Source organism: Sciurus vulgaris (assembly GCF_902686455.1).
Source record: "Sciurus vulgaris genome assembly, chromosome: 3".
Taxonomy (NCBI): domain Eukaryota; kingdom Metazoa; phylum Chordata; class Mammalia; order Rodentia; family Sciuridae; genus Sciurus; species Sciurus vulgaris.
The window spans coordinates 186,227,757-186,243,008 of record NC_136463.1 but is presented as its reverse complement, the minus strand read 5'-3'; the positions used below and the strand labels follow the sequence as shown (position 1 = coordinate 186,243,008).

The window sequence follows — 15,252 nt, the reverse complement described above, 5'->3', positions numbered from 1 at the left end:
GCTCTTCATTCTGTGTGTAAAGCTGTCCAGCCGGGATGCCAGCGGCCTCATCACAGGGGCCCATGAGCTGTCCACAAAGGGCATGAGGTCTCCTGGGACAGAGCTCCCTCTGGCCACTCACACATACTGCCCTCCCTCCCTTCCTCCTCTCTGAAGGATTCCCAGACAGAGACGGCAAAGCATCCAGCCAGGCTGTGGGTCTCTCCCTCCCTCCCTCCCTCCCTCCCTCCCTCCCTCCCTCCCTCCCTCCTTCTTGCACACACGTGTGTCAAAGCTTATGTCCTTGACATATATCTGTTTTTGTCCATTCACCCACCCACCCACCTATCGTCTGTCCATTCATTGCTAGTTCAAAGAACGGATCAGATACCTGGGAGGTCTAAAAAGGACATGAAAGACATGAAAAGCACGAGATTCTGAGGAATTTTTCAGCATGGGCATTAAAAAACCCTAATCATTCTCTTTAAAAAATTTTTAAAAATTTGTTCTAATTAGTTGCCTTGACAGTAGAAGCTTTGAGGCCTTTTGATGAGCCATCGGTAAATGGAGCGCATCTCTCCTCTTTCTGATGTGCATGTCGTGGGATCGCCTTGGGCATGCGGTTGTGTGTACCTGAGGTGATGACGTCTGCTTCCCTCCCCTGCCGGTCCTGCCCCATGCCGCCTCCCCTTCACCACCCTCTGCCTAACCAGAGTACCCTCCTCTGCCCTGTTTTCTTTCAGGTTCATACTTGGTGCTTAGACAAATTCAGAATGAGGAAGCATCGACACTTGTCCTCAGTGGCCATCTCTTGCCTCTTTCTCTCAGGCTTTTGCATGACTTATGCCCAACAGCAACAAGCAGGTAAGGTCCAGAAACATCCTTCATTTTATAAAGAGGAGTAGCCTTCTTTGATTTTAGATCTTAGCCGCACAAGCTCGATATAGAGCTTAGGCCTCTTTTTAGACAACCATTTGTCACAGGAGATGGATTCTGCTTACAGACCCCTCGAATGCCCTTCACCCAGGAAGAGATGACTTAGTTTACTAAAACCTGAGTTAGATAGCTTGGAGTTGGCTTGAAAGAGGATGGCTCTTCCCCTGGGTGTGAGTGGGAGGTTTGCATCTCGAAGTCCCACCTCCTGGGGAGCTTTCCAGCGTGCTTGCCACTGGCGGGTCTCTGAGCACATACGATAGGGAGCGGACAGCTCCAGAGGGTACAACGCTTTTCCCTGGAGGACAGGCAGAGCACCCTCTCTGTGTCTCTAGGCGCAGAAGGGCCTTTTCATTTAGCATCATTGGATCTTTAAAACAACTATTTCCTAAAACTACTTTTTTTAAAAGATCAATCCTAGTGATCCTATTAAGACTTTGCCTTTAGAGTTTCAGAAAAGTGAGAAAAGTTTCTTGCATTGCCAGTGTGAGGAATTGACTTGGGTTCGTCTCCTTTGCCTGGAGAGCAGGCCCTCTGGCGGGAACTCTCCTGCTGGGTCGGGCTGCTCTAGAGGGGCAGGCAGTGCCCTTCAATGTCAAGGGATATGGGCTGGGGCCTCTGGCCATACCCAGGAAAGCAGAGTCTAGGAGTCAACCTGGCACGTGGCCCTCTCCCTGGGCCGCTGACGGCCTGCTACTCCAAGTCCCTATGCTCCAAGAAGAACCGGGTCCCACTGTGAACAAGATCAATACAACCTGATGTGTGTGATGCTTTTCTGGCTCTGAAAGATACACAGTAACTGGTTAGATAACCTTTCTCCCTGCTCAAAAATCTGAGAAAAATGAGCCTTCCTCCTTTTCTACATTTACAGTCTTCCCCACTTTAAAAGATATAGTCATTGATTTTTTGCAAATTACCCAAAGCATTAGGGGTTAGTTCATGTAAAACAGCATAGTAGTTACTTTGCCTCCTTGTCAAGGCCCAGTTTTATGCCCCAGACCAAGGAATGAGCTTATAAGGTGACAGCAGCTGGTTATCCATGGTAAGAGGCCCCTCTGGTCTGGTCAATGGGGTCTTGGGGGTCAAATTGCAGTGAAGACTCATGTTTGAGTTCGAAAACACCTAGGAGGTTTCTCCCACTTGGAGCATGCTGCTGGCCCTGAGCAGTGGCCGTTCAGTGTGGAACTTGGGCTGTGACCGGGCACTGCAGCTGTTGAGTCCATGTGGCTGGGGCCCTGCTTCTCAGGTAAGGCTGCCTATCTGAATTGCATCAGGTGTGAATCTGTTAGTAACAGCATAGCATAAGCTGAATTTGTTTAGGAAGTTTTGCACTGATAGGAAGTGATTTAATTGTTTGTTCAGTAGAAAAATCTAAAACAATGTCTTTTTTTAAAGATGTCAAAAATGGTGCCGCTGCTGATATAATATTTCTAGTGGATTCCTCTTGGCGCACTGGAAAGGAACATTTCCAACTTGTTCGAGAGTTTCTATATGATGTTATAGAATCTTTAGCTGTGGGAGAGAATGATTTCCATTTTGCTCTGGTCCAGTTCAACGGAAACCCTCATACCGAGTTCCTGTTAAACACATACCGTACTAAACAAGAAGTCCTATCCCATATTTCCAACCTGTCTTATTCTGGGGGAAGCAATCAGACTGGAAAAGGATTAGAATACGTAATTCAGAACCACCTCTCTGAGGCTGCTGGAAGCCGGGCTGGTGATGGAGTCCCCCAGGTTATTGTAGTGGTGACCAATGGACACTCGGAGGACGGCCTTGTTCTACCCTCAGCGGAACTTAAGTCTGCTGATGTTAACGTGTTTGCAATTGGAGTTGAGGATGCAGATGAAGGAGCATTAAAAGAAATAGCAAGTGAACCAGTTGATATGCATGTTTTCAACCTAGAGAACTTTACCTCACTTCATGACGTAGTAGGAAACTTAGTGTCCTGTGTGCATTCATCCGTGCGTCCAGAAAGGGCTGGGGACACGGAAACCTTTAAAGACATCACAGGTAATGGCAACCTCGGCAGGCTGCCCCTGCCCTGCTGTTCTTTGCAGATGAGCTTGGCAATCGCTGGCCTTAAAGCAATGCCCTGGCTAAGAGATCTCGGGGTGTAGGGAAGAGATGACTGTTCATGGGCTTAAAAACAAAGGTTTGAAGACCTTCTGGAGCCTTCTTCTCAAACATAGCACTCGACTACATCCAGAGGAGGTCTTTGTTTTGGAAACAGCTAGGATTTTAGCTAAAAGCCACATTCTGATATGATCACAGAAGGGGCCTCAACCTTCCTTAGGAAAGAAAGTGTCCAGAAGACTAGGCAGCCTCTGATAAAAAGCATCCCCAATCTGCTCTGGACAAAGAGACCTGCTTCCTCAGCGCAGCTCCATGCCAAGAGGGGCGTGACCTGACAGGGAAAGAGCGTCCACCTTCGGGTCTGCTGGAGAGCGGAGAGCTCCTCCGCTCTGCTCTTTTTCTGAATTCGTTTCAGAGAATTGATAGAATCAAAGTGGTAGGAACTGTAGATGTGACTGAGTACAAATCTGTTTGGAAGAGGTTGAGTCTTAGAGGGCAGGGGACATGCTGGCCAGGTGCAGCAGTGGAGGCCTTGGACCTTGGCCCTGGAGCAGGTAGCTTATGTGTCCACCATGCCATAGCTGTGGCTGGGCCCACTGAGCCTTTTTGGATTCTCATGGTCCTCACCAGGGCCACAGTGAGTGGATATTACATGGCCGTGCTGTTTCACAGTGACCTGGTGGAGCTAAGTGCTGTCAAGTTATTTAACCAGTCGAGCCCATTAACTCCTTCCAGTGCCTAGTGCCTGAAGGGTTGGAGAAGGAATTTGATGAGCAGAATTTCAGAATGTACTGGACCACAGCAGCCCTGAGGAGTGCACGGGGTGAGGCTTCCTTAGTGGCATGGCAGGGTAGAGGGATGCCCTGTGTTAGAATGGAGTCCAGAGTCCAAGCGACCCTTTGGCAGCAGAGAGCTGAGGGCTCTGGGTAGAGCAGGCAGGGAGTTAGGGAGGAAAAGATGGAGAGTTGCGTCCTCCACATGGAGGGTAGGGAGGAGAAAGGGGGCTGTGTCTTACAATTTTGAGATGGACAGGGACTTCAAGAGGAGCTGGCGTTGGTCACCCCCGTAGAGGGGATGATGGAGCGGTGGCATCTGAGCTTGGGTTCTGGGAGGGCTTGCGGTGGTGCAGGAATGGCTCAGGGTGAGACGAGCCACAGGAGGCTCAGGAAACAGCTGCTGACTTGCAAAGGGCCCAGTTGTCATTAGAATTGCTGACTGAGGTACCCTCAGTGTGGACGCCCGTGTGGACCCTGACAGCATGGACCCCATCAGCATGGGAGTCTGGCCTTCTGCAGACACCCCGGGCACTCTCAGAATCGAAGGAGCTTGCAAGGAGGGAAAGGCAGAGAGGAGAGAACACTCTCTGCGGGAGGAAGCGGAGCGATAGCCCGTGAACCCCTGCAGCAGCCCGACATGGGGTCCCGCCTGGGCAGGAGCAAGACAAGAGCTGGATGAGGTGCAGAGACGTCTGAAAGCCAGAGGACCAGTGGCCAGGAGGGGTGGGGAGGGCCGAGTGCGAACAGGGAGAGGCTTCTTGTAGAGAGGGGACTTCTGGGGCGGACAGTGGGACTGGTGGTGTTTCAGGAGCTGTGCACAGTGTGGCCACACATGCAGAGATGCATGGACAGGCCCACTGGGGATGAGGAGGCTGAGGAGCTCAGCAGGGTCATTGCATGGACTTCAAAGTCTCTGGAGATGACCCAGGGCAGTGTGGATGCAGGCGGAGCCTGGTTGATCTGAGGTCACTTAGAAGGTTGGGGAACTCCTGAGCCTGCCTTGCTACAGTGAGAGGTGAGGAATTCTTGAATGAAGAGGGAGTAATGGACACTGGGGTCAAGTAGGCAGGCACAGCATGGAGGAAGTGGCTGGAGGGAAGGAGACCAATGGGCAGGGATGGGGCTGCCGGGACAGGGCTGGAGGAGAGGTGACTGGGCAACGTCAGAATCCTGTCCACCAGGACAGTGGAAGCAGCAGGAGGAAGAGAGCTGAGGCTGAGGTATACATCACACCCCGAGGGGAAGGGCAGCCAGAGCAGAGGAAGCCTGGAGAAGGGCAGAGCTTTCTTTGCTGTGGCCAGAGTCATGGGGCAGCTGTAGGGAAAGTACCAGACAGGGCTTTTCACAGCAGAGATTCAGAAGGCAGAGCAGGGAGAAAGACGGCAGGTGTCAGCAAAAGGAGCCGGCTGTGGTGGGCTGCAGAACCAGCCACCCCAGGTGTTTCGGATGGTTGTTCTCAAAGGCCTTTCCGATGGTCCCCATGATTTCGACTTGGTAGGGGCGGAAGAGCAGCTGCATTGGGGAGGGTCTGCTTCCCAGGAGAAGGGACAAGAGACGGTCTGGAAGGTCTGCTCTGCCTCTGCCCTCCCTGGCATTGATACTGGTCCTGCCAGGCTGCAGGAACGGAAGGTGTTGTCCTCAAGGCGACCCCAGGCTGGACACTCCAGGTTCCAAGGAGACGGCAAGGGGCACCTGGACCACCTTGCTGCTGCAGCAGTCAAGGATTCACTCCTCACCGCCTTAGGCACACAGGGACGACAGCAGACATGTCCAAGGCAGGGAGGGGATCAGTAGGGAAAGGGCATGTTTTAAACTGATGCCTTGGCAAACTCACAAGAAGGCGTAGCCAAGTTGCCATCACGTGCAACTGTTCCGTAAATGGACAAAACCGAGGTCACCACAGCAGAGCCGGGCCAGCCCCTCAACACTGTGCATCTCCACACGGAAGAGAAAACCTTTGTTTTTATGCCAGGCAAGCATCTCTGTCTTCTAGTCTTAGCCGCTAGCAGCCCAAGGTGACCCTGTCTGTGTTGCCTTTCTAATTAACTGCATATTCTGCCTCGCCTCTGGTGTCACATCCACTGCATGTCCCTCAGCAAAAGGTAAAGCAAGACTTACTGAGTGGGACGTCTCCGCTTACAGCTCCTGGGAAAGGCCAAGGGGGACCTTCTAGGGCCTGCTAGCGAGCAAGGGCTTTTCTCTGGTTCTGGGTCCACTCGGTCACTTTTCCTACTACTGTATTCTTGGTATAAAATAAGGACTTTTTATACATAAATGTTAAAGGTTGTCACTTTCTAACTGAACTCGAGTCAATCTCTAATGATTGTGTTTTAAAAAAGCCCCTTTGGTGGCCCTTTTAAACCCCTATTCTAAAGCAAAAGCTGAAGGAAGCAGTGAGGATTTCAGCATAGACTTTCTTTTCAAAAATGAAACTATGAAGATTTCAAAACTTCATGAAGCTTATCTACAATTTTTTGTTTTGCATAGGAAATAAAAATGTGACTTTTTTTTGTAAAAAAAGGAAGCGTCACATAGACTAAGAACGGCACTGTGCCTACACCACAGGGCTCAGGAAAATGGTGTCTCCAGTTCCACAGAAGGAGCCCAAGATTTTTCCTTGGAGATTGTGAAACTTTTCCATAGAAAATGCCATCAAGGGTGGGATCCATGAGCCATAAAATCGAAAAACCAGACATGCTCATATTTTCAAATTCTAGAAAGGGCTGACATCTCCTGGAAGTTACTGTTGGTTGTTGGTACACCTTGCTCTCCACAAGCACCCGGGGATCCGGGGTCTGCCTGAGGCTTCGGCTCTCCAGATAACCAAGCATGCTCTGTGTGTCCCATTACTGTGTGTGTAAGAGGATGGGGTTTTATTCAGTGATGACAAATTATCCAACGTTTTTTATGACCTGCTGTTGTAGATGTTCAGTCTCTTAGGAGGGAAATGTTCACACTTTCCCTCAGGGATCATTTATCTTATTAAACTATTATAAATGGCTACCCAAAGTAAGTAATAAATGAAGAAGGAATAGCATCACACTGTGACTTAGGTGTCATTTTTTATCGGCCAAACTAATCACAGTGAAGTCTTTCAAATGCTGTGACGTGATGCGTAAGTGGCAAATCTTTCTGGGTCCCACAGGGTCATGGGTTTTAGCTGGAAATGTTGAGGAATTTTCTGATGTGTTGTGCAGAGCCTCTGCCCTTTGTGACAATCCAGTCATTTCTGAGGCCTGCTACAAAGTTCATACTCCCGGCTCTGCCCTTTCCCAAGAGCCTTCAGGAAGCGTATGCTTTGGCAGAAGAGTGACAAACACTTTGGATTGAGAAGAGGCCCAGTCCTATCTGATCATTTGTGCAACGATTATGGGAAGCATAAGATCTTTATTCAGAGCAAAACAGCACTCCTCTCATTAGGTCTTGGGAGCGGCAGTATTTCCAGGTTACCGCAGTCACCTGTGCAAAGAATGAACTTGCAGGGTGCTGTCAGGCCCTTGTGTATGTAGGGGAGGGGAGCAGTTCTAGGTGGGGCACCCCTGTGGGCAAGCTTGGGTAGAGCATCATCTCTTTAGAGCAGAACACTTTAATTTTATAAGACAGGGTTTGTATTCTTTTCCAGAATTACAGTGAGAATAAAAACAATTGTACTGCACAAGGAAAAATTAATTTTAAATCCAGTGTTCATTGGCATTAAAATGATCAGAACACATGGTCTTATATGTAATATTACAATTATGCCTCTACTATAGCTTTCTAGAACTCCAGAATGTAAACATTTGTGCACACAAAGAGTCTCTTCTGTCCCTAACACTTAAGTTATTGAGAACACTTGCTAGAATAATTTTGCTTTAAATCAGCCTGATTTAAATGTTTGAAATGAGACGTTGAAATATCCTGTTCTGGTTTGCAAGCTGATTGCTTGCCAGTCTTTGCTCGGTGCTTCTGTGTAACCTCCAGTCTCCGTAGCAGGATGGAAGGCTCATGATCACAGGAGTGGGAAGAGAAGGAGGTCGTGGTCAGTCACTTTTACATCCTTGAAATGATTCCAGAGCTAATTCTGATTAAGGTTTAGCAGTTGCTTATGGTCCTGGTGGAAATCAGTTTAGGATGTCATAAAAATAAGGTTGGATAATTATGTCATGACTGGTTTCATATCACTCTGCTTAACATTATTCTGCATTATATGACTGAATACAGAGGCAATGGCAAAAACAAATGAGTAAAACATCCAGCCCAAATCCAGGCCTGCATTTGAGTGTAGCACAACTAAACAGCGCATGGGCAAGAAAATCAAGCCTCAAATCCATCAGAGTATTTTAAAATTGAAACTCTGAATGTAGTTTGAATTTGGACCCACAAGGTTGTAGGCCCTCCACCATTTTGGTTTTTAAGGAAAGAAAGGAACTAGTAGTTATTCAAGGAATCACTTAACACTCTTGGAGGCTGAGTCACAAAGTTGTGAACCTGGGATTCTGTTTATAGCTATGGATTTGCATAAAAATTCTTATTACTTGAGGAGGCAGGAGAAATAAGCAAAAATGAGAAGTCAGCTTTGGATTTTGTGACTCACCTCGTTAATTTTCTCCTGCAGGCCTGGCAATCACAATCCCATGCTATTACGTTTCCCTCCAAATTTAGTAGAAACCTCCAGAATATGTAAAGATTTCTCCCTCCGAAAAGTGGACATGATGTTTTGAAATTTAACCACAGAGATGGCATAAATGAGAATTCGATTCAAATGCCCGTTTCCACACTGAGATTCCCAAGAAGTCGCCTCTTATCCATTCAGAATGCAGAACTACTCAAGAATTCCACGCCCTTAATCGACATGTGTTTTTGTTTGTCTGTATTTCGTGTTTCTTATTGGTTTCCAAAGAAACATGTGAGAACACCGAACGATGCATGTGTCACTTGTTCTAATGCTTTCACGTTTTTTGCATTTCTTTCTTTTAAAGCACAAGACTCTGCTGACATTATTTTCCTTATTGATGGATCAAACAACACCGGAAGTGTCCATTTCGCAGTCATTCGAGACTTCCTAATAAATCTCCTTGAGAGACTCTCAATTGGAGCCCAGCAGATCCGAGTGGGGGTGGTCCAGTATAGCAATGAGCCCAGAACCATGTTCTCCTTGGACACCTACTCCTCCAAGGCTCAGGTTCTGGAGGCAGTGAAGGCCCTCGGGTTCACTGGTGGGGAGCTGGCCAACATTGGCCTGGCCCTTGACTTTGTGGTGGGGAACCACTTCACCAAGGCAGGGGGCAGCCGAGTGGAGGAAGGGGTCCCTCAGGTGCTGGTCCTCATAAGTGCCGGGCCCTCTAGTGACGAGATCCGAGACGGGGTGGTAGCACTGAAGCAGGCTAGCGTGTTCTCGTTCGGCCTCGGAGCCCAGGCCGCCTCCAGGGCAGAGCTGCAACACATAGCTACCGATGACAACCTGGTGTTTACTGCCCCGGAATTCCGTAGCTTTGGGGACCTCCAGGAGCAATTACTGCCGTACATTGTTGGCGTGGCCCAAAGGCACATTGTGCTGCAACCGCCAACCATTGTCACCCAAGGTACGTATGCTCTTCCGGCCCTCCGAGCGGGAGTGGGGTGTGTTTGTGTGTCGGTTGGTAGAAGTAAGGTGGGCACCAGTGATTCCCCGCAGGAGAGCCTGTAAGTACCCGTGTCCATCCTGCCGTGAGGAGCTGGCTCCAGGACGTGACGTTTGGGAAAGCTAACCCTCCACGAGCGAGTGGGAAGAGCTTCCTAGAGTAGGAATCACCGCCAAGTGTGCTTTTCAGGCCAGCTCTGCTTGAGAGGTTCTGAAAGCTCATTGTCTCTCTGCTCACAATCTGGTCATCCTAACGTTGGATATCAGGGCTCATTGACTGAGAAAGCTACTCCAGGGTAGCGGCCTTGACCTCTGAGTCAGTGTTAGAAGTGTGTGCAAAGATAGTCTTTTTCCACAAAGCAGCAAAGGAGTCCCGTGTCCCTGGAAGGCCTTCTGTGCCAGGGCGTTGAGAAGCACACGTGCAAAGGTAAGGGACATCCCAGTGTCTGTGCCGTGGAGTATTTATGAACCATTTTCCCTTGTGCTTATCGAGATCGTGATATGCACGATCATGATATGCACTCAAATGGAAGGCCCTTGGTGAAACGGCCATCTGGAGTTGTTCTAAACACAAAATCCAAGTTAAGGAATGTGCGTCTAGCTACCACGGGAGACATGGGGCCTCAGGGACGCAGGTTTCAGCCCCTTCCAGACTGGATCAACCTCAGCAAACCGGGACCCGTGGGCCCCAGTGGCTTCTAGAAACACCCACTCCCTGTCCAGTGTCACCCCACGCCGGGAGGCTCTTGGAGGACGAGCCTTTGGGTAAAAGACCTTGCTGTCCCTTCCTGGCAGTGCCTCAGCAGAAGGCGGGCTGAAGGGAAGTGGCAGCGGTGAAGCCTCTCTGGGGGAGTCACGTCTCCACAGCTCCTGGTGGTCGACTTGGTGAGCGAAGGCCACAGGGCTGAGGCTGCAAAATGGCAGTTGTGGTAAAGCAGTGCTTAACCCCTGTGTCACTGGGGCACAGGTAGGTTTTCCTTGGTAAAGGAGTGATGGTCATTTTCAAATGAAGCTTGTGGGGAGCAGGAAGGAAAGGAGGGGAGGAGGGGAGAGTGTGCAGGCAGAAGCATCAGGCAGCGTGGCCCCTTCCCAGGACCCCGGGAGCAGTGGGGCTGGAGCTAGAAGCCACTGGTGAGGGGAGAACCCTAAGTGTGGGGTGAGCGTGAGGTGGTCAGGGCTGACCGGAATTGGGTTCAGAGGCGCAGCCTGAGAGGAGAAGGGCTTTGGAGCGGGCGTGGCTGCAGGAGAGGGGGCCCCGGGACCAGCCGCCAGCAATTAGGACTGTGCGGCTGGGCGAGGCAGGAGCCGTGGGGGCCTCGTCACCTCGGGGGGATGCAGGAGTGGGTGCAGGCCCAGGGAGGGTGCGTGCCCAGGGAGGAGAAGCTGACCTGATCCAGAAGCCAGGAAGCCAAGCAGGGTGAAGGCCAGGGTCATCCATCCAGCGAGTCCTCACGGAGAGAGTGTCCTCCTGTGTCCTGGAGGGTGCAGGTCAGTGTCCTGGGAGTGATGGCAGTGTGGGCAAGAAGGGCTGGCAGGAGAGCTGGTGAGGGCGGGCAAGGAGGTCGTAGACCCGAGAGCTCGCACGATGTGTGCAGCGTCAGTGGGCTGCAAGGGAGGAGGCTGGCAGAGGTGGGTGTGTGCGAGGTCAGAGGTGGTGTGATCTGTGGTCACCACAGGCCAGTGGCCCTAGAAGCAGGTGCTGGGTGGACAAGAGGGCACACTGTGTTGGAAGTATTGGGGTGTTCAGGTGACCGGTGTCCCTGAGTCACTGAGGTGGTAAGGGTAGTGCAGATGGGAAGGAAGGGTGTGTGGCAGGAAGCGTCAAGAGGGTTGTCTGGAGACAGTAGCCTGGGAGAGCAAGCACGCTCACCCCCTCTCCTGGGCTCAGTTTCGGGGGTGGGGGCCGAACAGTATCCAGCAGCATAGCAGACTGATTAACAGGACCTTCAAGTGCACCTTCCAGAGAGGCAAGAGACCCGCAGAATCGTGCAGAAGGGAAAAGACTCCCTGTTGGAGGTGGCATTTCAGGTCAGGCAGAAGGAGATACTGAGGCATCCATGATGTGGCCTCCAATGGGGCAGCTTCGAGAATCACACGGTTTCTAGGGCGGGGCCGAGGAAGTCACAGGAGACCATCCAACTGACAACCAAGCTGGAGGAGCTCCCTGATCCTGGGGAGGCCGGGGGCTGGTGTCAGAGCTGGGAGGCCGAGGCACGAGTCCAGTCGTCTGGTATTTCCGGTGCTTCTGGTCTGGCTAAGCACGGTCTCTGTGTTTGGTTATGAGTTCCCAGAACTTCAGACGCAAGTCAAACCTGAATGGCCTCTTGCTAATGGAAGGGGACTTGGGTACAGAATCGAGAGGCCCTGGGTGCATCTGAGTTCATGGAGCCAATTCCCTGTCCCTCTAGGTTCCATGTCTGCCACATCTGGACATCTGTCCCTCCCACCGTGGAAGAAGATGTTCACGTTTGTACCACACTTAAAATGAGGGCGAAACTTAGCTCCACCCCATGTGTTTGCCACTGCTGTTACCCATGAAGAAGGCATAGTGGCCTGGGGCCACTTGTGCAGGCCAGACGCTTCCCAGGCAATGGCTGTGTGAATATTTGTCTGTTTATCTGCTGTATGTGACCTACACGGTAACTGCATGTGGTAACAGATGTGGGGCCTCATATGTCCACGGCACCCCATGGTACAGGGCGTGAGAACTCCACCAGACATCTACCCATCCAGGTTTCTCTGCAAAGATATTTTAAACCAAAATCAGAGGTGCAGCTCAGACAGCTAGCAAGTTCCGAGCTGCAGGGAAAAACGCGGGCCCTGAATGACTGCTCATGACCATACCAGGACAGTGGGGAAAGGTGAAAGGTTGTTCTGCACTTGCTGTTCTTCCAGTGGGTAGCTGAGTAACTGCATAGAGACATGGTGCCCAAAGTGTCCCCCTTCTTGGTGCGCATGAGGCGTGGCTGTCCTAAATCCATTCCTTGAGGCCAGCCCTTCTGACTCAGGCAACCATGGCCCCAGCCACAGGTCCATACAGCCAGGAATGAGCTGTTTAACAAATTCACTACCTTCATCTCAAACCATCTTTCCTCTGTTGGGTGTTACCAATCCACCTGCCATACAAGCCATCTGATGGAATAGAGTAACAGGGCCCCTTTTTCGAACACCCCTGTCGAGTCCACCGATGGCACCCTTACAAGTCTTGGATAGCCAGCGGGCTCCTGGCTTGGTCCCTGAGGTCTGATATGGTTTTGGCTTCTTCCAGTGGGGCGGGTTGCATTCATTTTGAGACAGCAGCTGGATGGAAGGTCGCAGGCAAGGATCATGTATTTTGCTTTGTGGTTGGTCTTTAAGTTACCACAGTCTTAAGATGTCACTCCAGACCTTTACACCCAGGTCTTTCAAGTGAAAACTTCTGTGGCACTTGCTGGCTTTGATGTTGATTTCCCTGTTTAGGTTTTATGATGACAAGTCAAAAAAGGAGACTTGAAATGCAGAGCTGGAGAAATTGGGGAGATTTATTCTCACAGAGCTGTCACGCCTGGCAGTGTGTGATTTTGATTGAGATCGTGATGCAAAGGGCTCTCTGAGCAGACCAAGTTGTTTCCTCAAGCTCTGGCTTCATTCTGGCCAAGTTATATGTTATGGCAGAAAATAACTGACTACCCTTTTTGTGAGAGCATGCTAAGCAGGGGGTTACTAACCCTAAATTTGTTTTTGTGTAATTATTATGTAAAATGTATTAGGAGTAGGCAGGGTGGGAAGGGAGCCAGCCTGCCACCCCATAGGGAAGGAAGCTAACGTGTCTGACACGTGTGTGGTGACAAATTCCTCCTGAGGCGACCCCTGACATCACAGTGGCCAGAGCAAATGAGTGTCCCATGAGAGTGGAGTTGCTGTGTAGAGTCATTGTTAGTGTGCGTGGTGAGGCTGTTGTACTCATCTCTCCATGTTGCTACCTACAGTCATCGAGGTCAACAAGAGGGACATAGTCTTCCTGCTGGACGGCTCTTCCAAGCTGGGCCCGGCCAACTTCAATGCTATCCGAGACTTCGTTGCCAAGGTCCTCCAGAGGCTGGAAATAGGACAGGATCTCATCCAGGTGACGGTGGCTCAGTATGCAGACACGGTGAGGCCCGAGTTCTACTTCAACAGCTACCCCAGCAAGAGGGACGCCATCGCGGCCGTGCGGAGGATGAAGCCTCTGGAGGGCTCAGGCCTGTACACGGGCTCCGCGCTGGACTTCGTTCGCAACAACCTCTTCATCAGCTCCACAGGCTACCGGGCCGCCGAGGGGGTTCCTAAGCTCCTGGTGCTGATCACAGGTGGTAAGTCCCTAGATGAGATCAGCCAGCCCGCCCAGGAGCTGAAGAGAAGCGGCATCATGGCCTTCGCCATTGGGAACAAGGCTGCCGATCAGGCGGAGCTGGAAGAGATCGCCTTCGATTCCTCCCTGGTGTTCAACCCCGCCGAGTTCCGGGCAGCCTCTCTGCAAAGCGTGCTGCCTGGCCTGCTGGCGCCTCTGCGAACCCTCTCTGGGACCACTGAAGGTACGGAGGCCGTGGCTCAGACACGTAGAGGGTGGCCGGGCAGAACCTCTGAGAGAAGTACAATGGCGTCGTGTTGATGCTTAGCCAAGAGAAGCCTGTTCAATGGTGAAGACACCTGTAGCAAACGAGGTTCATTGCACTTCAGGCTTCCTTCTCCTCTGGTTGAGGACTGTGGCATTAAAAATGGCAGACAGTGAACTATAGGACCAGGGCCACCTGGCTGTGTGGCTTCTGCCCAAGGAGGTCATGTCCCAGGTCTCTTCCCTGGTCAGGGCCCCGTGTCCTTCTCTTTCGACTGGTGACCCCTGTCCAACCTCCTGCCCCGTCCACTGAGAGGGAGCCCGGGTCCTTCCCTTCCTGACTGACAGTGCTTCTGACCCTCATGGGAGGCAGAGGCCTGGGCTTTTACCCTTCTCTCCTCTCACTCCTAAGGACTCCCTTCAATGGGAAAGCATGCTGAGTGGGTGGGTCCTCAGACCCCTTATTGAGTGCGATCATCAGTGGGATCATTTCTAAAGACAACATAAAGGCCTCTGAGCGCATGAACTGGACATAGCAGTTCTCTGACCTTAATCAAGAGAAGAGGAACATCTCGAAACCCAGCTTTCCACTCCCTCTTTCCACTGCAGGGGTGCTCAGAGCATGGCCCCTGCTGCATGGGACCTGCTTCTCCTTCAGACTCTGCAGCTCCAGAAGTCTTACACACCTTTCTCTTCCATCTTCCTAACACTCTGATCTGCTCCTTGATAGCCAAAGTTTGGCTTAATGAACTTGGGCTAAATTATTTTAAATTAGAGAGAGGCAGGGGGGAAATGGGAAGCACATTTTTAAAAGGTACATGCTAAGCAATCTTCTCTCAGCATCCATGAGGGCTGGTTCCAGAAAGCCCTGCAGATACCAAAATCCTCAGATGTAAAATGTGCAGTGTTGGCATCCACCTACCCAGTACTCCTGTGTACTTGTCTCTGGGGCACTTACAGCACCACGTGCAATGTCAATGCTGTGTAAACAGCTGTTCTACTTTATCATTCAAAAAATAATGACAAGAAAAAATCCATACATGTTAGTACAGACTTAATTTTTTCAAATATTTTTTATCTGAGGTTGGTTGAATCCACAGATGTGGGACTCACAAATATGGTGGGTCTACGGTGCTCTTGTTTAAGAATCAGGTTTCTAATTCATCATGTGTATAACCTCAACCTTTTCCTGCTTGCCCATAATCCTGTCATTTTCTGTGGAGGAACTGCCTGGGGCAGCAGGCTGGATTGCTGTCCAATGCCACTGTGACTCCCTGGCAGGAGAGGAGCTCAGGAGGGGAGCTCAGGGGAGAGTG

General features: G+C 50.8%; 1 protein-coding gene across 1 annotated transcript in view; it reads left to right on the top strand.

Moving 5' to 3' along the window:
• Positions 1 to 15,252, top strand: part of LOC306656739 (collagen alpha-3(VI) chain-like) — a 103,272-nt gene that overhangs the window by 16,536 nt on the left and 71,484 nt on the right. The window contains 4 exon segments of the mRNA XM_079132299.1: positions 723 to 843; positions 2,308 to 2,925; positions 8,723 to 9,325; positions 13,332 to 13,916. Of these exon segments, the coding sequence (XP_078988425.1) occupies positions 753 to 843; positions 2,308 to 2,925; positions 8,723 to 9,325; positions 13,332 to 13,916 (1,897 nt within the window). The 5' untranslated portion in view covers positions 723 to 752.